Source organism: Panthera onca, chromosome D1 (assembly GCF_046562875.1).
Source record: "Panthera onca isolate mPanOnc1 chromosome D1, mPanOnc1 haplotype 2, whole genome shotgun sequence".
Taxonomy (NCBI): Eukaryota; Metazoa; Chordata; class Mammalia; order Carnivora; family Felidae; genus Panthera; species Panthera onca.
The window spans coordinates 108,196,186-108,217,976 of NC_138348.1; the positions used below are offsets into that span (position 1 = coordinate 108,196,186).

The 21,791-nt window shown below is 39.4% G+C and overlaps 1 protein-coding gene and 1 long non-coding RNA gene across 14 annotated transcripts in view; one reads left to right on the top strand and one right to left on the bottom strand.

Annotated features, from left to right (window-relative positions):
* The window catches only part of CD1H11orf65 (chromosome D1 C11orf65 homolog), a 78,911-nt gene that overhangs the window by 41,935 nt on the left and 15,185 nt on the right, over window positions 1-21,791 (top strand). For 10 of the 13 annotated variants that reach the window (XM_060604613.3, XM_060604618.3, XM_060604612.3 and 7 more), the window contains 3 exons: window positions 10,541-10,711; window positions 18,600-18,655; window positions 20,993-21,717. In XM_060604613.3, the coding sequence (XP_060460596.2) occupies window positions 10,541-10,711; window positions 18,600-18,655; window positions 20,993-21,144 (379 nt within the window). In that variant the 3' untranslated portion in view covers window positions 21,145-21,717. Of the gene's footprint in view, window positions 1-1,956; window positions 2,356-10,540; window positions 10,712-18,599; window positions 18,656-20,992; window positions 21,718-21,791 lie in introns of those variants that run through there. The other 3 variants (XR_013550011.2, XM_078432716.2, XR_013550010.2) reach the window with 3 other exon arrangements.
* LOC145712474 (uncharacterized) lies at window positions 15,464-16,376 on the bottom strand. Its single transcript, XR_014135324.1, has 2 exons — window positions 16,285-16,376; window positions 15,464-16,036 (listed from the first exon to the last, which is right to left on the bottom strand). It is a non-coding gene; the product is annotated as an uncharacterized LOC145712474 (long non-coding RNA).

The following is a 21,791-nucleotide window of genomic DNA, read 5'->3' on the forward strand; positions in this document are numbered from 1 at the left end:
GAGAGATGAGATGGAAGTGTACTGCTAGAAGGTCCTGAGTGTGCATATGAAGTAGTATAATAGTGCTTAAAGGTAGACTGTGGTTGTTAAAGATGTATATTACAAACCCCAAAGCAACCATAAAATCAACAAGAACAAAGACGTAAATATAAGAATGTAACGATGGAAATAAAATAGCATCATAAAAAACAATCAGTCCAAAAGAAGGGAGAACAAAGAGGGAAGGAAAGAACGGAGAGGACAAAGAGAAAGCAAATAGCATGATGTAGACTGAAATCAATCATATCAGTGATAATTTTAAATGCAAGTGGTCTGAGCACCCCAAATAAAGGCAGAGTTTGACAGATTGGATAAGAAAACTATACACAAGGACAGAACAGTCCTAAATACTTGTTTCCTAATAACAGAGCTTCGAAGTACATGAAACAAAAACTAATAGTACCGAAAGGAGAAATAGGCAAATCCAAAATTATAATCAGAGATTTCAAAGCCCTTTCATGAGTGATTGGTAGAACAAGTGGACAGTAACTTAGTAAGGCTAGAGAAGACTTGAGCAAAACTGGACATAATTGGCATCTATAGAGCACTGTACCCAGCATGAGCACTGAATATTCTTTTCTAGTGCTGGTGAAAAATCCCACCAAGATACATTGTATTCTAGGTCATAAAACAACCACAAATTTGAAAAAATTAAAATCATACAGAGGATGTTATCTGATCACTATAGAATTAAAAAGTAATTAAAAACATAAAAATGAATTAAAAGTAATAAATCAATAAAAAAAATTAAAAACAGTAATAACAGAAAATTTTCTGGAAAACATCCAACTATTTAGATATTAAACAACATACCTTTATATAATCTATGAGTGCAAGAAGTCACAAGGGAAATTTGAAAATATTTTTGATTTAATGGAAATGAAAATACAACAAAAATTGAAGGATGCAGCTAAAGCAGTACTTACAGAGAATTTTTACTTAAGAGAATTAAATACTTATATTTAAAAAGAAAGATCTCAGGGCACCAGTGTGGCTTAGTTGGTTAAGCATCTAACTTTGGCTCAGGTCATGATCTCATGGTTCACAGGTTCGAGCCCTGCATCAGGCTCTGTGCTGACAGCTCAGAGCCTGGAGCCTGCTTCAGATTCTGTGTCTCCCTCTCTCTCTGCCCCTCCCCTCCTGTGCTCTCTCTCTCTCTCTCTCTCAAAAATAAATAAATATTTTTTAAAAATCTCAAATCAGTAATCTAAGCTTCCAACATAAGAACCAGAAAAGAAGAGCAAGTTAAATACGAAGCAAGTAGAAGAAAGGAAATGCTAACAGTAGAAAGCAGTAACATTGCAAACAGAAAACCATCAGCAAAAATGAAGGAAATCAAAACTTGGGTTTTTTTTTTGAAAAGAGCAATACAGTTTATAAACCTCTAAGTAAAAATTTGAAAAGAGAAATAACACATGTAATTCAGAAACATCAGAAATAAAAAGGATGTTTAATCCTATAGGCATTAAAGCAATATAGATGTATTATGAATAATTTAATGCATACAAATTTGAAAAATTAGGTGAAAGAAAAATTCATTGAAAGGCATAAACCAAAACTCACTCAAAAAAACAAAAAGCATAAATAGGTCCTGCTATTAAATTGAATTTTTAGTTGATAGAAATCCCACAAAGAAAACTCCAGGCACAGATAGATTTCCTAGTGAATTCTAAGAAGCATTTAATAGAGTACAATTTTATACAATATTTCCAGAAATAGGAGGGAATATGTCCCCAAAATATCTATAAAGTATTACCTGAGACTTAAGACTTATAAAAAAAGATATCATAAGAAAATAACAACCAGTATCACTGAAGAACATATATATAGGATAGTAAACATCATAAATGGAGTTTGAGGAATACACAGTTGGTTTAACATTTGGAAATCAGTCATTGTTATTTATCATACTAACAGACTTACAAAGCAAATTGGATATGACCATCTCAATAGATGCAGAAAAACTACAAAAATCCAACAACCATTCATTATGAACACTCTTATCAAACTAGGAATATAAGAGAACCTCCTCAACCCGATAAAGGAAATCTACAAAAATCCTACAGCTAACATTATACTCAGTGGTGAAAGACTGAATGCTTTATCTCTAAGAAGAAGAACAAGGCAAGGATGTCTGCTCTCACCACTTCTTTACAACACTGGACCGAAGGTCCTAGTCCATGCAGTAAAGCAAGATGGAGGGGGAAGACACTGAGATTGGAAAAGAAGATCTGAAAGAGTCTTTATCCACAGTTGACATGATTGACTGGGTACACAATCCTAAGGAACCTACCAAAAAGCTACTGGAATTAATAAGTGAGTTTATCAGGGTTGTGAGATACAGAAACCAACTGTACTGCCATATTCCAGCAAGAAACATTGGGAAATTGAATTGTTAAAAAATAACATTTACAGTAGCATAAGGAAATATGAAACACCTAAGAGAAAAAAAATCTGTATGACTTGTACACTAAAAACTGCAAAACATTGCGAAGAGAACTTAAAGAAGACCTAAATAAATGACGAGATATATGGTGGTCATAGATCAGAAGACTATTGTTAAGATGTCCATTGTCTCCAAATTGATATGTGCATTCAATGCAGTAACAGTCAAAAGTTCCAGCAGGTTTTTTGGGGAAATTGACAAATTGATTTGAAAATTTATATGGAAACGCAAAGGAGCTAGACTAGCCAAAACAATTTGGAAAAATAAAATTTAGAGAACTCAAGACATTGTGGTATCAGCATGAAGATATATAGATTAATGGGACATAGCTGAGAAAACTTACCAATATACATGTGTACCTCACACAGGTGCCAAGGCAATATAATTGGAAAACAATATTCTTTTCAACAAATTGCATATTAAAATCAGAAAAATGAAACTTGATTTTTATCTCATACCATTTATATGAAGTTTTGTATCTGGTGAGAGATCATAGATATAAATGCCCAAACCATAAAATATCTACAGGTAAGCAAAGGAGAAAATCTTAGTGACCTTGGTTCTGGCAAAATATTTTATTTTTTATTTTTACTTATTTTTAATTTTTTCCTATTTTAAGTTTTTTATTGAGGCATAATCTGTATACAATAAAATACACAGATTCTAAGTATAATTAGATGAGTTTTGTCAATTGAATACTTCCATATAACCACCACTCAAACTAAAATTTAGAACATTCCTACCAACATGACGTCCCATTACAGTTACCCTCACACTCTCACCCTTATTCCATTTTATATCGACAAGCAGTTCATGATAAAATAAAATACAACAACATTTAAATTTTGTATGTCAAATAGTATAACAGCCCCACATAAGTCAAAGCATGTTAACATCTTTAGAAGAAATTAATTAAAACTCAAATATGAAAAACCTATTTATCTAGGACAATGGAAGCATCAATTACTCTATTAATAAAGTTATATTAATATGTGGAAGACAAGATATCCTTATATTTTAGCACATCTTGAAGGAAGAGGTACATTGAGACCCAATATTTACTAACAAAAAAAATTCAGGTATTTTCTTTGGGCTGTCTGTACATTTGAGTTCTCCTAATACCTCTCTTATTTTATGATGGGCAGTTTATTTCCACTGCCTCTAGTTAAAGGTTTGGTGTTTTTGTTTGTTTTTTTTTTTTTTTTTTTTTTTTGGTTTGGTTTGATTTGTTTTTTTTTTTTAATAATATAATTTATTGTCAAATTGGTTTCCATACAACACCCAGTGCTCATCCCAACAGGTGCCCTCCTCAATGCCCATCACCCATTTTCCCCTCTCTCCCACCCCCCATGTACCCTCAGTTTGTTCTCAGTATTTAAGAGTCTCTTATGGTTTGCCTCCTTCCTTCTCTGTAACTTTTTCCCCCCTTTCCCCTCCCCTCTGGTCTTCTGTTAAGTTTCTCAGGATCCACATGTGAGTGAGAACATATGGTATCTGTCTTTCTCTGCCTGACTTTCCTTAGCATAATACCCTGCAGTTCCATCCACGTTGCTGAAAGTGGCCAGATTTCATTTTTTCTCATTGCCAAGTAGTATTCCATTGTATATATAAAACACATCTTTATCCATTCGTCAGTTGATGGACATTTAGGCTCTTTCTATAATTTGGCTACTGTTGAAAGTGCTGCTATAAACATTGGGGTACAAGTGCCCCTATACATCAGCACTCCTGAATCCCTTGGGTAAATTCCTAGGAGTGCTATTGCTGGGTCAAAGGGGAGCTCTATTCTTAATTTTTTGAAGAACCTGCACACTGTTTTCCAGAGCGGCTGCACCAGTTTGCATTCCCACCAACAGTACAAGAGGGTTCCCATTTCTCCACATCCTCTCCAGCATCTATAGTGTCCCGATTTGTTCACTTTAGCCACTCTGACCGGCGTGAGGTGGTATGTCAGTGTGTTTTTTGATTTCTCTTTCCCTGATGAGGAGTGACATTGAGCATTTTTTCATGTGTCTGTTAGCCATCTGGATGTCTGCTTTGGAAAAGTGTCTATTCATGCCTTCTTCCCATTTCTTCACTGGATTATTTGTTTTTCGAGTGTGGAGTTTGGTGAGTTCTTGGATACTAGCCCTTTATCCAATATGTCACTTGGCAGATATCTTTTCCCATTCCGTTGGTTGCCTTTTAGTTTTGTTGATTGTTTCCTTTGCAGTGCAGAAGCTTTTTATCTTGATGAGGTCCCAATAGTTCATCTTTGCTTTTAATTCCCTTGCCTTTGGAGATGTGTCAAGTAAGAAATGGCTGCAGCTGAGGACAGGGAGTGAATTTTAAGAAGACTCCACACTCAGCATGGAGCCCCACATGGGACTTGGTCCCATGACCCTAGGATCATAACCTGAGCTGAAGTTGAGTCCTCTGCTTAACTGACTGAGCCACCCAGGCGCCCCAGTGGGGAGCAACAGAATTCTTGATGAGCTCTGTGGTGGCTGTTTTTACAGACGAGATGACAGTGGGGAAAGCGGTGATGGGATTGGTTCCTTTAGCTCACAGGAAGAGTGGAACTTTGAAGTGGTGGCGGTCAGCTGGTGACACAGACTGCAGCTAAGTTCCTTTAATTCAGCAAATCCACACAGCCCCTGGCCCCTGGTACGCTGCTGTTGACCTGACCCATGTTCTTTCCCATCCCAAGCAGTAAACAAAAAGAGAAGCAATTGGCATTGGCACGGAAAGAAGAGGATGTGCCTCTACATCTTACTCTCAGGGCTGTCGGCTCTCCTGCTGTTTTCCCCCCGGGGCTTGCACATCCCCGTCCCCACAGACCATCGTGCCTCTCCATTACTTTGGTGACCTTATACTAATCAGATGCAGTGAGCAGAAAATAAGTCCCCAGATGACTTAATAAGACAGATGCACACCAGAAGGAGAGAGATACATTTTGCACAATGTTAAGGGTTTGCCACATAACTAAAGCTAATGGACATTTGGGGATATCCTTTCTAAAGTGAGAGACAAGTTGCACTACCTTGTACCGTCCACCTTGAAGGCACACAGCACTTAGAGGGGCTCCCTGGATTAAGGGGGTAAAATATGCCCCATTGGGGCATGCTGCCCCAACCCATATTAGAGGTAACCTAAGGAGGCTGCCAGGCTCTTGTGGGACATGGTATTCTTACAAACATGGTAACAGGTCCACGGTGTGGTCAAGCTGCCCCACCACTTCCCTTTGATGGCCAAGCAGTCCCGCCAGTATTGGAAATGTCTGTGAGAGACTGTGAACTTGTGTATGGAGTCTCCCAAGAGTTTTAATAAGAAGATCTCAGCACAGAGGGTTTAGGAGAAAGGTAGTGCCCTCTTCTGCCTACAACTGTGTTACATTTGAAAAGCAATTCTGGTTCTGCTACTGGGCCCTGGTAGAGACTGGATGTTTGGCAGTGGGATTCCAGGTGCCCTGTGGCTATGAACTGACCTGGGCTTTATCTAATCCAATGAACCATAAAACTGAGAGTGAACAGCATCATCTCAGAATGAAATGGATGCAGGATAGAAAAGAATGGGTCTGAGAAGGTCCAGAGAGCTCTGTAAGCTGTATGAGCCAGTGCCCAGGTTCCTTCAGCACTGCTTATGTTCACTGGCTCTGCTTCATCTCCATGCCTTTGGCTTCGTAGGGAGTCCCCTGTGACCAGCTAACAGAGAGAGACTACATTAGGTCTCATTTCCCATGGATCTGCGCAGGATTCTGGCAACATCCAAACGTGGACAGTCACTAGATTACAGCCCCTCAATAGGCCCAGAAAATGGCCAAGGGTATCCTCCCAGTGAGCCCAGCTGGTTTTACACTTCATGTAGGAAGGTGAAATAGCTTGAGACAGGGATCTTATTGACTGTGGGCAGTGGCTAATATCTTCTCACATAATTGGGTACTTGGAATTAGATTGGAAAAGTGGTGATTGGGTGTGGGGACATGTGTACTCAGAATGGGCATAGAGTATACTTGTGTCCTTGTGAATGCCCTCCAAAGGGTTTATGAAGCAGAAAGCCCTAAGTATTCAGATGGACAAGATGATCCATCCTGTGGATGTCGTTTTTTTCACCTGGTTGCTCACTGGAGCCATGTACAAAGTGGTCATGGGTATCAAGATCAAGGCACAGATAGACTCATAAACATGGTCTTTTCCTCACGGAGTCTGTTCTGGCTCTATAGTCACAGCTAACTGTACAGCAAAGGCCGTTGCTTTGCCTCCAGCAATGGGATGTGCTGGATGCCTGGCGGCAGGCTGATGATACTGGACCCTTCCCATATAGAGGTGGCATCCCTTTATATGCACAGTGATAAATATTCTGGATGTGTATTTTCTTTCTCAGCTTGCCTTACTTCTGTCAGCAATACCATTTATTATAGAAGCCTTATCCATCATCATTTTATTCCATACAACATTGCCTCTACCCAGGGGGCCCATTTGCAGCAAAAGAAGTGTGGTAATAGGCTGAGAACAACAAAATACACTCACCATATGTGCCATCGCTTAGAAACAGCTGGCTTTGACAGAATGGCAGTGTGATTTGCTGAAGATCAGGCCAAGCACCAGCAGACACACACCTGGTAATAAGTCGTTGCACATGGATGCTAATCTGTCTTATTTCTTTTTTTCTTTCCTCTATTTACTCTCAAAACAGTCCTCATCCATGAGTGAGCTCTGTTTTTCTTTTTTTTTTTAATTTTTTTAAATGTTTATTAAATGAGAGAGAGAGACAGAACATGAGCGGGGGATGGGCAGAACGAGAGGGAGACACAGAATCCAAAGCAGGCTCCAGGCTCTGAGCTGTCAGCACAGAGCCCGACAACGGGGTTCAAACTTGTGAATTGCAAGATTATGACCTGAGCCGAAGTCAGATGCTTACCCGACTGAGCCACCCAGGTGCCCTTGAGCTCTGTTTTTCTAATTACATGGACATTCCCAGCTCAGATTCAACAGGTCTTAAGCTGAATTTCTTACATTCCTCATCGTAAAAGTTGTTTCTTTTCAGCATTCCTCTCGCCCTCGGTTTATGACACCATCATTTGTTTACCCAGTCATCCAAGCCAGAAAAGTAGAGGTTATGCTTGACTTCTTACCTTTCATCAGCCCCCATGTGTAATCTGTCATAAAGTCCTATTCTACCTCCAAAGAATCTCCCAATACTGGCATTTTTCTCCCTCCCTGTGGCATCTTCTTATTGTTCTCCTCTCTCCTGCATCTGCAGAGTCCTTCTGATTGGTTTCTTCCTCTCTAATCTTCCCCCCATCCCTGCATAAATACTGAAGTGATGTTTCCAAAGCACAAATCACCTCCTTACCTGAGACATGCCAGGGACTCACCCTTAGCTCTCCCCACGTGATGCTCCCTCTCCCTAGGTTGCTCTTCTCTGGCTCAGTTACATGGCAACAAGATCTTCATCTTTGATACTTGGCTCACATACCTCCTTAGCTAGGAGATGCCTTCCCTGACTTAGCTAGGCATGGGCACTTTTTTTTGGCATGCCCTCATAGATGTCTTACATACTCATTTGTCACACTTCTGCAAATATCTGTATATTTGTCTGCCGCCTCCATTAGGAGCTCCGAAAGGACAGCTTCATTAGACCTAGTAGATGCTTAATGAATATGTGTTGCTTCTTGAATGAGTGAGTGAGTGAGTGAGTGAGTGAGTGAATCCTTATAACTGGATGTTGTAATGTTTCCTTTTTGTAAGGTTGCAGGGGATGGAGAAGAAATGTTCAAGGGATTAAGCCCTGTTTTGGGCTCTGTGCTGACAGCACAGAGCCTGCTTGGAATTCTCTCTCTCCCTCTCTGTCTCTGTCTCTCTCTCCCTCTCTCACTCTGTCCCTCTCCGCTGGTGCTTGCGTACTTTTTCCTTCTCCCTCCCACTCTCTCTCAAAATAAATATTTTAAAAAACCACTTCAATTCTTACTAGGTATTTTGCATTTTAACTTCTTTCCCTGTTGGTATATTCAGAAAAAATATTTTTGTAATGTTTTCTCTCTTTCAGTTTTCTGTCGTAGAAAGAGTAGATCATTTAAAACTGGATATATTGCAACATTACCTATAAAGCCAAAGTTTATATTGTTGTTTTAAATATCACTCATTTATTATAAGACAAGGTATGATTGTTATGAGGTAGTCTTCATTCTGGTCACTATTATTTGTTTTCTACTTGCTAGTCTTTTGTTTGATTACTATTATAGCCCACTTAACTATAAATAGTGACTAATATTTGAAGAGTTTAAAACAGAATTAAATTATTGGGATAAGTATTATAATTCTCTTTAAAACAAATCGCCTTTCTATATATCCTTGATGAGAGCAGAAATAGGTAACTGAACTGTCATAAATCACTGTTGTCAAAGGAAAAACAAATATCGTCCAGGTTTCCAAATCTAATGTCGTGTATATTTGCAAAGGTAAATTGTGGAGGAAGTCATAAAAAATGTGCTCACTCTTAGCCTTCCAGAAGTTTCTGCTTTCTAAATTCATTTTTGTTGTGGCATGAACACTAGTTCATAAACCTAGGCCATCCATTGGGTACCATCATTTATTCATTCATTCATTCATTCATTCGGTACCTACTTTTTTTGAGTGCCTATTATGTTCAGGGAATTTGGGTAGAAGAATGCAGGCTCCACAAAGGAATCCCACCTCTGTACACAGTGCTTTGCAAATGGCGGTGGTAGAAAAGTTGTGAATTCATACTTTCTTAGAATTTGTGCTCTTACTAATCAATATAAATCAAGAGGCATGTTCCTGCTTTTATGAAATTAGCTCCCATGGATCATTAATCTATTTAAAGTTTGAGAAAGCAGAAACTTCATGAGGGCAGAGACATATCTTGTCACTGCCCTACCCCTTGCCATCCAAGAGTTGGTAAGCCTTCTTTTGTTGAATGCTTACTATGTGCTAGTCATCATTCTGAATCCTTTATAGGGACTTAACCTCTCAAGAATGCTAAGAAGAGGAGTGTTGTGATTACCATTTTAAGGTAATCTCAGGCCCAGAAAGACTAGGTTATTTGGCAAAAGTCATAGAGCTAGTAAATCACAGAAGCAAGACTCAAAGCCAGATAGTTGGATATCGGAGTCCTACCTAGCTCTCCACTCCCACCATGCCACTTCCTAATCAATGTTGACTTAATAAGTGAAAACAATTTCAGAGTAAGTTAACTTTAAAAATGGAATACAAATGTAGATCTTAAAATGAAAAACCAAAAGAAAAATGCACCTTTCTAATATTCTTTGTGAGGAATGCTAACTTGTCTCTACGCACTCAGTTCACGTTTTGTGGATGCATTCATTTATGTGCTCAGGCTACCGTAAGAACAGTGCTGCCCAAGAAGTCTGGACTTGGAGTCAAATTCAAACACTGGCTCTGACATCTATTTACTATGTACATGATCTTGAAGAATTTAACTTCTCCAGCTTTTGACTTCCTCATCCATAAAATGGAAATAAAAATAGCTGTCACAAACGGCTTTGTCTTTTTAAAGTGAATTAAACACGATGATGTATGAAAAGTACCTGACACAAAAAAAGATGTTACCATCTTGTCTTCCCTTTGCCTCTCCCTCCCTTTCTCTTTCCTCCTCCCCTCCCCTTTCCTCTTCTTACCCGCCATTAGCCATGTGACCTCATAAAAGTCAGTCAACTCTTCCAGGCCTTAATTTCTCTCCTATAAGACAAGAGGATTAGTTATTTGGTTTCCAAGATCCTTTGACTCTATAATCCTATGATCCAGTGATTTAATAACTTGCTTTTTCATTATATCATAGCAGCCCAATGTACTGAGGGGTGGGTTTTGAAATGAGGCCTCACCGTTTAGTGCGGTTGGCTGAGTTGTTTTGTTTTGTTTTTTTCCCAAACATCCCATCACATAGAACCTGGTCTGAATGTATTTGAGTTAAATAGGGTGAGAACTTGGTTTAAATATGTAAATAGTTTTGCAATAACAACACATCTGTTAGCTGCGTCTACTAGTAATCACCTGTCTGACAAGGTTTATATCTCCCTTCCCTTCCCCTGTTTAGGTACTATACAGGAAGCCTAGAGGCCAGGTCAACAAACGCTAAAACTCTAGGTTTAATCCACACAGCAACGAAGGGGCTAATGAGAGCTGTCGAAATCGGTGGAATAGATTCGGTGATGGAATGGGAGGTGGATGAAGTGCTCAACTGGACAAACACGCTGAACTTTGATGAGTAAATACATGCTGCTTTTGTTGGGGAGCAGGGCAGGCCTCATATATTTTTCTGTTTCCCGCTCCCGTGTTGAATCTTAGACCCACAAATGTAATATTTACTTAAAAAAAGAGTATTGTCTAGAAAAAAGAAGAAATGAAGGAAGAATATTTAAAAAGATGATGTAAAAGTAGAAAAAGAAAATTAGACTTAGGTGTTCTTTTTTTTTTTTTTTTATGTTTATTTTTGAGAGAGAAAGAGAGTGTGAGAGGGGGAGGTGCAGAGGGACAGAGGGACACAGGATCCCAAGCAGGCTCTGCTCTAACTACAGACAGCCTGATGCCGGGCTCGAGCTTGCAAACCACGAGATCGTGACGTGAGCCAGAGTCGGAAGCTTAACCGACTGAGCCACCCACTCACCCCTGGGTGTTCTTTTTTTTCATTGAAGTGTAGTCAACTTACGATGTTATATGAGTTTTAGGTCTATAACATAGTGATTCAGCAATTCTGTAGATAGCTCGGTGCTCACCACATGAAGTGCACTCCCCATCTGTCACCATACAACTTTACTACAACATTATTAACTGTATTCCCGATGCTGTACCTTTCACATCTGTGACTTACTTATTTTGTAACTCGAAGTTTGTACCTCATGATCCCCTTTATCTATTTCACCCATCCCTCCACCCACCTCCCCTTTGACAACCACTAGTTCTCTCTATTTTTTGTTTATTCATTTATTTTTTTTCTTAGATACCACACAAAGTGAAATCTTATGGTACTTGTCTTTCTCCATGTAACTTATTTCACCTAGCACTATACCTTCTAGGTTCATCCATATTTTCACATACGTCAAGATCGCATTATTTCTTTATGGCTGAGTAATATTCCACTATATATCCATTCATCCATCAGTGGACACTAGGGTTGCTTCCATTTTGTGGCCACTGTAAATGTTGCAGTAAACATAAATATCTTTACAAATCCGTATTTTTTTTTCTTTTGGTAAATACCCAGTAGTGAAATTACTGGATCAAATGGTATTTCTATTTTTAATTTTTAGGAACATCTGTAATATTTTCCACTGTAGTGCACCAATTTACATTCCCATCAACAGTGCATGAGGGTTTCCTTTTCTCCACATCCTCACCAATGGTTACTGTTTCTCGTCTTTTTGATTCTAGGCACTTTGACAAGTAGAGGGTGATATCTCATTGTGGGTTTAATTTGCATTTGCCTGATGATTAGTGATGTTGAGCATCTTCATAAATTTGTTGGCCATCTGTATGTCTTCTTTGAAAAAAAATGTTTATTCGTGTGTCTTCTGCCCATTTTTAATTCTTTGTTTTTTGTGTGTTTGTTGAGTTGTTAAGCTCTTTATATATTTTGGATATTAACTCCCTATTGAATATTTCATCTGTAAATATCTCCCATTCAGTAGGTTGCCTTTTCATTTTGTTTACAGTTTACTTTGCTTTGTAAAAACTTTTTATTTTGGTGTAATCCCAGTAGTTTATTTTTGGTTTTGTGTTCTTTGCCTGAGGAGACATAGCTAGAAAAATGTTTGTAAGGCCAATATTGAGAAATAACTGCCTACACTTTCTTTTCCTAGGAGATTTATGGTTTTAGGTCTCACATTTAGGTCTGTAATCATTTTGAGTTTATTTTTCTGTGTGGTTTAAGAAAGTAGTCCAGCTTCGTTCTTTTGCATGTAGCTGTCCAGTTTAACCAGCGCTATTTATTGAAGAGAATATTGTATATTCTTGCCTCCTTTGTCATAGACTACTTGATCATATAAGCATGGATTTATTTCTGGCTCTGTATCCTATTCCACTGATTTACATGTCTGTTTTTGTGCCAGTACCAAACTGTTTTAATTACTATGGCTTTGTGTAGTGTATTTTGAAATCTTGGATTGTGATACCTCCAGCTTTGTTCTTTTTCAAGATTGCTTTGGCTATTTGGGGTCTTTTGTGTTTCCATATGACTTGTAGGATTATATGGTTTGTTCTGTGAGTAATGCTCTTGGTATTTTGATAGGGATTGCAATTAAATCTGTATATTGCTTTGGGTAGTATGAACATTTTAGCAACATTAATCTTCTAAAGTGCGAGCACAGTATATCTTTCTCTTTGTGTTGTGTTCATTTGCTTTCATCTGTGTCTTACCGTTTTCAGAGTATGGGTCTTTTACCACCTCGGTTAAGTTTTTTCCTAGGTATTTCGTTCTTTTTGGTGCAGTTGTACATGGAATTGTTTTCTTAATTTCTCTTTCTGCTACTTCATTATTAGTGCTTAGAAATGCAACACATTTCTGTATTATATTAATTTTGCATTCTGCAACTTTGCTAAACTCATTTATGAGTTCTAATAGCTTTTTGGTGGCATCCTTCAGGTTTTCTATATATAGTATCACGTCAACTGCAGATAGTGACAGTTTGACTTCTTCCTTACCAATTTAGATGCCTTTTATTTCTTGTTTTGTTGTTGTGGCTAGGACTTCCAGTACTATGTTCAATAAAAGTGGTGACGTTCTTGCCTTATTCCTGATTTTGGAAGAAAGGCTCTCAGTTTTTCACCGTTGTGAGCTATGGGTTTTTCCTATGTAGCCTTTATTATATTGAGGTATATTCCCTCTAAACCCACTTGTTTGAGAGTTGTTTTGTTTTTTTTTTTTTGTCATGAATGATGTTGTATTTTGTCAGATGGTTTTTTTCCCATCTATTGAGAGGATCTTATGTTTTTTCTTCTTCTTGTTAACGTGATGTATCATATTGATTTGCAGCTCCTAAGCCCCTTTTGCATCCCTAGACTAAATCCCACTTGCTTGTGGTGAATTCGTCTTTCAGTGTATTATTGAATTCACTTTGTTAATATTTTGTTGAGGATTTTTGCATCTATGTTATCAGGTCAATTAGCCCATAGTTTCGTTTGGTTTTGTGTTTCTGTCATGTCTGACTGGTTCTGGTATCAGGGTGATACTGGCCTCACAGAATGAATTTGGAAGTTCTCCTTTCTCTTCTATTTTTTGGAACATTTGAGAAGAATAGGTATTAACTTTTCTTTAAATGTTTGGTAGGGGCACCTGGGTGGCTCAGTCGGTTAAGCATGCAACTTCAGCTCAGGTCATGATCTCAGGTTTGTGGGTTCAAGCCCTGTGTCTGGCTCTGTGCTGACAGCTCAGAGCCTGAAGCCTGCTTCAAATTCTGTGTCTCCCTCTGTCTCTGCCCCTACCCTGCTCTCACTCTGTCTCTCTCTCTCTCCAAAAATAAATAAGCATTAAAAAAATTTTTAATGTTTGGGAGAATTCACATATGAAGCCATATAGTCATGGACTTTTGTTTGTTGAGAGGTTTTTGATTACTGATTCATTTTCATTACTAGTAATTGACATGTTCAAATTTTACTATTTCTTCCTCATTCACTTTTAGAACATTGTATGTTTCTAGGAATGTATCCATTTCTTCCACATTGTCCAATTTGTTGGCATATAATTTTACATAACATTCTCTTATAATCTTCTGTATTTTGGGCATCTGCTGTAATTTCTCCTTCATTTCTGATTTTATTCTCTTTTTTTCTTGATGAGTCTAAAGGTGTATCAGTTTTGTTGATCTTTTCAGAGAACTACCTCTTGGTTCCATTGATCCTTTCTATTTTTCTTTTAGTATCTATGTTATTTATTTCCTCTCTAATCTTTATTATTTTTTCCTCTTACTAGCTTTGGGCTTAGTTTGTTCTTTTTTTTTTTTTTTTTTTTTTTGGTTCCTTAGGTGTAAGCTAGCTTGTTTGAGGTTTTTCTTGTCTCTTGAGTTAGGCCTGCATTACTATAAACTTCCCTCTTAGAACGGCCTTTGCTGCATCCCACTGATTTTGGACTGTTGTGCTTTCATTTTCATTTGTTTCCGTGTATTTCTTATTTCCTCTCTGATTTCTTGGTTGACCCATTGGCTATTTAGTAGTATGTCATTTAGCTTCCATGTGTTTGTGATTTTTTTTTCAGTTTTTTTCTTTTTTTAACTGATTTCTAGTTTCATACTGTTGTGGTCAGAAAAGATTCTTGATGTGATTTCAGTCTTTGTAAATTTATTGACACTTGTTTTCTGGCCTGGCTTTGTGGTCTAACACTTGATCTGTCTTGGAGAATGTCCTTTGTGCATGCACTTGAAAAGAATACATATTCTGCATTTGGATGGAATTTTCTCTAGACATCTGTTAGCTTCATCTGGTCTAAGACGTCATTCAGAGCCACTGTTTTCTTATTGATTTTCCGTGTGGGCAGTCTGTCCATTGACATAGATGTGGTGTTAAAATCCCCTAGTATTATTATATAATTGTCTGTTTCTCCCTTCATATCTGTTAACATTTGCTAGGTGCCTCTGTGTTGGGTGCAGAGATATTTACAATGGTTATATCATCTTGTTGGATTGATCCCTTCATCATTGTGTAATGCCATTCTTTGTCCCTTGCTTCTTTGTTTTAAAGTCTATCTTGTCTGATATAAATATTGCTACCCCGGCTTTTTTTCTGCTTCCATTTGCATTATTCCATACCTTCACTTTCAGTCTATATGTGTGTTTAGTTTGAAGTGATTTCTTACAGGCAGCATATAGGTCTTGTGTTTTAATCCATTTCCTCGCCCTTTGTCTTTTGATTGGAATGTTTAGTCAGTTTTCATTTAAAGTACTTGTTCATAGGTAAACGCTTATTGCGTTTTGTTAATTTTTTTCTGCTCGTTTTTGTAGTTCTTTTCTGTTCCTTTCTTGTTCTCTTGCTTTCTTTTGTATGGTTTGATGGCTTTCTTTAGTGCTGTGCTACAGTATTCTAACTTTTCCTATTGAGCCCTGGACAACAAAAGTTTCCCAGGAATCCAGCATGATAATTTGGGAATATTTCATTAACATTACTGAGCTCAAGCTACTGATTATCTCAGGCAAGACCAAACTTGCAAAGACCTTCCGCTACTAATGGCAGATGTCAGGTGTAAGTACCTTTTCCACAGCATATTCATGGTCTTCACAGTCTTCTCTTTGTTAGATCTTTGTAGTCAGTTAGATGTTCGTAGCTTCTTAATGACACCTTGTTTGTTGAGAATTTCAGAGTCTGACATTTCCCTTCAGGAAAATTTGTAGCCACTGAAATCTGTGGACAGTTTTCAATAGTCAGATCATTAGAATGACATCAATGTGTTGAACATTGATGTTGAATGGTACAAGCCAATCTCTTCCCAAAAGGCTTGTGTGCCAGCCCCTGGTATGACAGATGGACCCTCCACTGGGAACCGTCATGTGCGTCTTATGATGCACATTATAACAGTACCAACTCAGTACAATATTGTTATTATGTACTTTATTTATTTTTTTTTAAAGTATTTTTTTTTAACGTTTTTATTTATTTTTGAGACAGAGACAGAGCATGCACGGGGGGAGGGTCAGAGAGAGAGGGAGACACAGAATCCGAAGCAGGCTCCAGGCTCTGAGCCGTCAGCCCAGAGCCCCACGCGGGGCTTGAACTCACGGACCGTGAGATCATGACCTGAGCCGAAGTCGGCCGCCCAACCGACTGAGCCACCCAGACACCCCTGTTATTATGTACTTTAAAGAATAGGCAGAGTCAACTTAACTCTTGAACTCAAGTACACTGATGAGTACTGTTGTCCTTCTGCGGTATCCACAGATATGTTGCTGCAGGCACTTAGAATGTAAAACAGTCCTTGTGTTAGTGTCACCGACTCACCCACAGGATGGCCACGGTGACTGTTGCCAGCGTTTATCCCGCTGGACTTCAGGGTCATCTTCTCTATCACGATGGATGTTCCTCTTCCAGGGTCTTCCTATTTTTCAAAACTGCAAGTGAATTTTGACATAACCTGTTACGTGGTCAGCTGCTGGACTAGCTTTGTCTCCTGATATTCTGTGAATCCTGTTGGTGAGAGCTCTTTGCCCATGTGTGTTATGGGTAGTCTCCATGTCTGGAGCTGCTCCTTTGATATCTAAGACATGTAGTTATATGGCCTTTCTAGCCAGGGACTTTTCCTGGGCCATTACGATGTTAAGTGTAGACTTACACTTTATTCTGTAAAAAAAAGTTCCAAAAATACCTTCGTGGGAAAGACAGATGAGCTCTATGATATACACAGCATGGTAATGCTCTCATTAGATTGCTTCTGTTTGTAAAACTTAGATTTCTTATCAGTTACAGCTGGTATGTTCATGATGTTCATGATGAGAAAAAAATTTTTATCAATTTTTATCAATTAAATAAATTCATGTCCTAATCGCAGGTAGAACAGGGTTATCGATCAGCTTAAAGATGAGATATGTTTGTGCCTCAGACTGTTAGGTCATAGAATAAATTGATTGAAGGTCCTTTATCTTGGTTCCTTGAAAGTGGAATGAGAACTTTCAGTATATGAACCCAAGGAAGGAGGATGATTGACCAACACCTGATAGCGCTCCTATCCGAGCAACCACTGAGGACGGAATTGGCCTAAAGTTTTTTTTAAGTTTATTTATTTATTTTGAAAGAAACAGAGACAGCAAGAGCGGGGGAGAGGGGGAAGAGAGAGAGAGAGAGAGAGAGAGAGAGAATGAATGAATGAATCCCAAGCGGGCTCTGCACCACCAGCAAAGAGCCAGACACAGGGCTTGACGTCACGAAACTGAGATCATGACCTGAGCCAAAACCAAGAAACGCACGGTCAGCTGACAGAGCCTCCCAAGCACCCTGAATTTGCCTGAATTTAAGGTCAAGCCAGATTGAATTGTCTACCAAGACATCCTGGAGGGAGTTTCCACTGCCTTCTGTTTTGTTGCACCTTTTTCATGTGACAGTAACCCAGGAGCACCCATTTAAGGCTATAAAGTTCTTGGAGCAAAGGTACCAGTAACAGGAAGGAGACAAGTTAGACACGATACTTTATTTTAATTAAATACTCTTGGATAATATATACCTTCCTATAACAACAACAACAAAACTTCAGAAACAGCAGAACTAAAAATTCACATGGAATATATAAATACTTGAAAAATCACAGAGTTTTCTGAATTATATGACTCAGAATTCTGATTTTTGCTCTACGAGGTCCCTTTTCAGCACCTTTTGGTACCAACTCCTTACTTGATTTCTTGGGTGCAACCACCTCCTTACGTGATTTCAAGGAGGCTTGGGAAAGGATGAAATAGGGTAAGTCTCAGGAAACCTGCCTCCTGAAAGGCATCTTCACCTCCTCTTTGTAGCTCATCAGGTAGCCTTATCCCTTCCTGTTCTACCTCTTCCTGGGCTGCCTTGTCTACCTGTTTAGGGAGCAGACGTGGCAGCCCTGAAGTTGTGCTTGATTTAAGTGTCATTGCTCATATTTACTGGACACGACAAAGGTAGCATTGTTGTCCCAGTAAGATCATAAAGCACACACTTTTCATTTCCGTTGACATGCTGGAAACCGTTAAGTCTGGCAATCCAGAGCCAAGGAGAAGGTTTGTTGGGTTGTTGTTGTTGTTGTTTTCCCCTGGCTTTTTCCCTCCCAGAGAATTTTCTGTTTGTACTTTTAATTTAGAAGTTAAGATCTTAGTATGCCCTCAACTGAGGACATGGTCTTGCAAGAAGGAAACAGGATAAAATAAGAAGAGGTGTGCTGGACGGAGCTCAGAGGGCACGAATATGGTAGATGGTAGGCACCATTTTTATTCCTCCTCCAATTCCTTGTTCTAGGGGTTACTTTAGATACATGAGAGTTAGTTGGACATGGAAAAGTCATGAGAATTAGACATTTGCACCTGTGAATTAGTCGGCATCAGTTCAAGATTTCATAGAGAAAGTGGAATTTTAGAAGTAGTCTAACACGTACTAATGGATCAGTTGATTACTAATACGTTGATTCAGTTTAATGAATGCCCATATAATGTGCTTAGGTATATTGCCAACTGGAAGGAAATTGCTACAAGCAACTCTTCAGCTAACTTCAAAAGTAGGTGATTTTGAGGGTTGCTGGAGGGGAGGTGGCTGGGGGATGGGCCAGATGGGTGATGGACGTCGAGGAGGGCACTTTTGGGGATGAGCATCGGGTGTCATATGCAAGAGGTGAATCACCAGTTTCTGCTCCTGAAGCCAAGACTACACTGGCTGTTAACTAACTTGAATATAAATTTTTTAAAAAGTAGGTGATTTTTAGTAATACTTTATGGGAAATTCTTATGAAGAAAATGATACATTCCACACACGGACATGCTTCGAAGCACCTAGCATTTCAGCACCCTACACTGTGCAGAGACACCAATGAATTTGCCAAGTCATTTGTACCTTTATGTGTAAGATTGTTATTTGGGAATAGAAGAAAATTTTGTTTTATTTAGGTTGGAAAAATGGTTTAAAGAAATGAATCCTCCCCTTAAAAAGTTGCTTCTCTCATGGTTTCCATAATTATTTTTAATGAGCAAGCTTCATTTGGCGAAATAAACGCCTCAAAATGTTAGGAGTGTTCTTGAGGCTCTATGCCGCCACTGTGCTGCCGCGGATAGCATGTTGAGGAGGCATAGTCTCATGTCCTAGAAATATCACTAGTCCTAACATAGCTAATGCCTAACTGCGGTTGTTGTACATTCTGGGGGTCCGGGTTCTGTCCTGCGAGCGCCAGTGAGAGGCAGTACAGCGGAGAGGTTACACTGGTGGGGTGTTGATTCAGGCTGCCTGGCTTTGATTTCTGGCCCTACAGTGTACTGGCTGCGTGATCCTGGGGAAGTTACCAGCTCGGTTTCCCCATCTCTAAAATGAGAATAACAGTGGCAGCTCTTAGGTCGTTGTGAGGTAATAAGAGATAATACATGTGAAGAGCTTGGAATAGCGCCTCGCATGTAACACGTACTCCCTAAGCGTCAGCTGTCATTCGCCTTAACCTACCCACTTATTTCCGAGCCAGAGCCGCCCCCACGGTCCAAGCGTCCTTCATCCACTTCAGGCTTCTCCCAACAGCCTCCAAACTGGTAAGCAGCCAGGGTGCTCCCCTCACAATAGGTAATGATCTTTTACAGATTTAAATCAGTCCAGTTAAAGCATTTGTGTAACAAAATCTTCTCTTTCAATTACTGTGTGAAGTGCTGTCTGAAAGCGCTTTATAAGATTAACTCGATTAATTTTCAGAACAACTCAGTGAGACGAGGTTCCTGTTACAGATGAGCAAAGAGATACCGAGTTACTTGCTCAAGGTCACCCAGTCAGTTCCTGGGATGGCTGGGATTTGAACTGAGGCAGGCTAGCTTCAGAAACCACGCTCTTTAACGATGAGGACCTTCTGCAGCTTCTCCTAATTTTCCACTGCATTTGAAATTAAACCCTGCCGTCATCATGGCCTTCTGGCTCCGCCTCTGGCCACCCTTCCACTCTTACGCCCTGCTGGCCCCCCCTCACTCCCAAACCTGCATCACCAGCCTCTCGCCTGTTCCTCAGAAATGCTCTGAGGTTTCCGCTCGAGGGCTTTCATGGAGTTGATGGCCTTCTAGAAAACAGCTGTAGGTAACTACCCTGACTTGACCGCAGGGATTTGTCTCTTTGATACTAAATCCCCAATACGTAGCAAGTAGTAGGTCCTCAATGGCAGAGGAAAGAATATGAAGGAATGACAAGTATAAAAACCGAAGCAGAGAATATAAATACTGAGTTAAAAGAGATTACTGTGAAGAGAAGGAAAGTGATAGCATGGTCATTGGAAGGGGCATAGAATCGAGTGGTGGAGATTTGCACTGTGAGCAGTCAGTGGAAGATGACGCGTTGTGGTTGGTGGCGTGGGAGAAGAGAGAATGTGTGTCATTACTCCAAGAAGCACGAGGAAATCAAATCACGAGAAGGTTTGGAACCTTTTCTCTGGAACCGTGAGCTGATAATCATGGAGCACTAGCTAAATGTCAAACTAACTAAATGCTAGTTTTTTTACATGCACCATCGCACTTAACTCTCATGATTATGAGGTACGTATGTGCTATTGTTATCCCCGTTTTACAGATGAGGACATTGAGAGGCTAAGTAACTTGCCCCAAATTACACAGCTACTTAGAAGTGGATCAAACCTCAAATCCAGGTCCTGCAGAAGCTTTTGTAGACCATGGACCACTATGGTAGTGAAAAGTAGGATGAACCGAGAAACTTGAGACACGTATGGTTTCAGTTAAGTAGTAGGATAGGAAAGTGCCTGCTTGAAGCAGGGTAGGAAGGAATGGGAAAAGGACCTTACGTGGCATATAGTGAGTAGCATATTGAATGAGTCGACACCTTACATGTGACGCCTTTCTAAACATTTGTCATTTCTCTCTAGGTTTCCCATTTGAGCAAGCACGGAAACGAGGATACGACTATGCGGATATATCAGAGGAGAAATTGGGAATCCCAGAAGATACTTTAGATGGAGGTTTTTATGAAAAACCAAATTTTCCGAGACTATCACCTGATCTCACTTACGGAGTATAAAGTTCTCCGCTTTCCTGAGCGGTAGCCCTTCACACCCCGACTCCATCAGTTACTGTCAAGAGATCGTTTACTCTGACTGGAATGACTTGTGTGTTCTTGGCACAGAATCTGTCTACCTCAAGTAAATAAGGAAGCCTAAAGAGAAATAAGACATCAGACTCAAAACAATGGTCATGAAAATGTAGAAATTATTCCTTGTATTCGAAGAAACTGCAGTAATCTCACAGTCACACATAAATAAATACATTTAGGTGCAAAAAAAAAAAAATCTTTGGATTTTCTTCTTGAAGCATTCTTCGGGTGTTCATGTCAGAGCTCTTTTTCCATTTAAAAAAGGAAAGGGGCACCTGGGTGGCTCAGTCTGTTAAGCGTCCAGCTTCGACTCAGGTAATGATCTTGGGGTCAGGGAGTGGGTCAGTGAGTTCGAGCCCCTCGTCGGGCTCTGTGCTGACAGCTCGGAGTCTGGAGCCTGCTTCAGATTCTGTGTTGCCCTCTCTCTCTGCCCCTCCCCCACTCATGCTCTGTCTCTGTCTCTCAAAAATGAATAAATGTTAAAAAAAATTAATAAATAATCTAAAAAGAATAAGGGCAGTGTAACAAGTTTTCCTTTTATCTGAAAAGCAAAAGCCCAACCAGAAGCCCCAGCG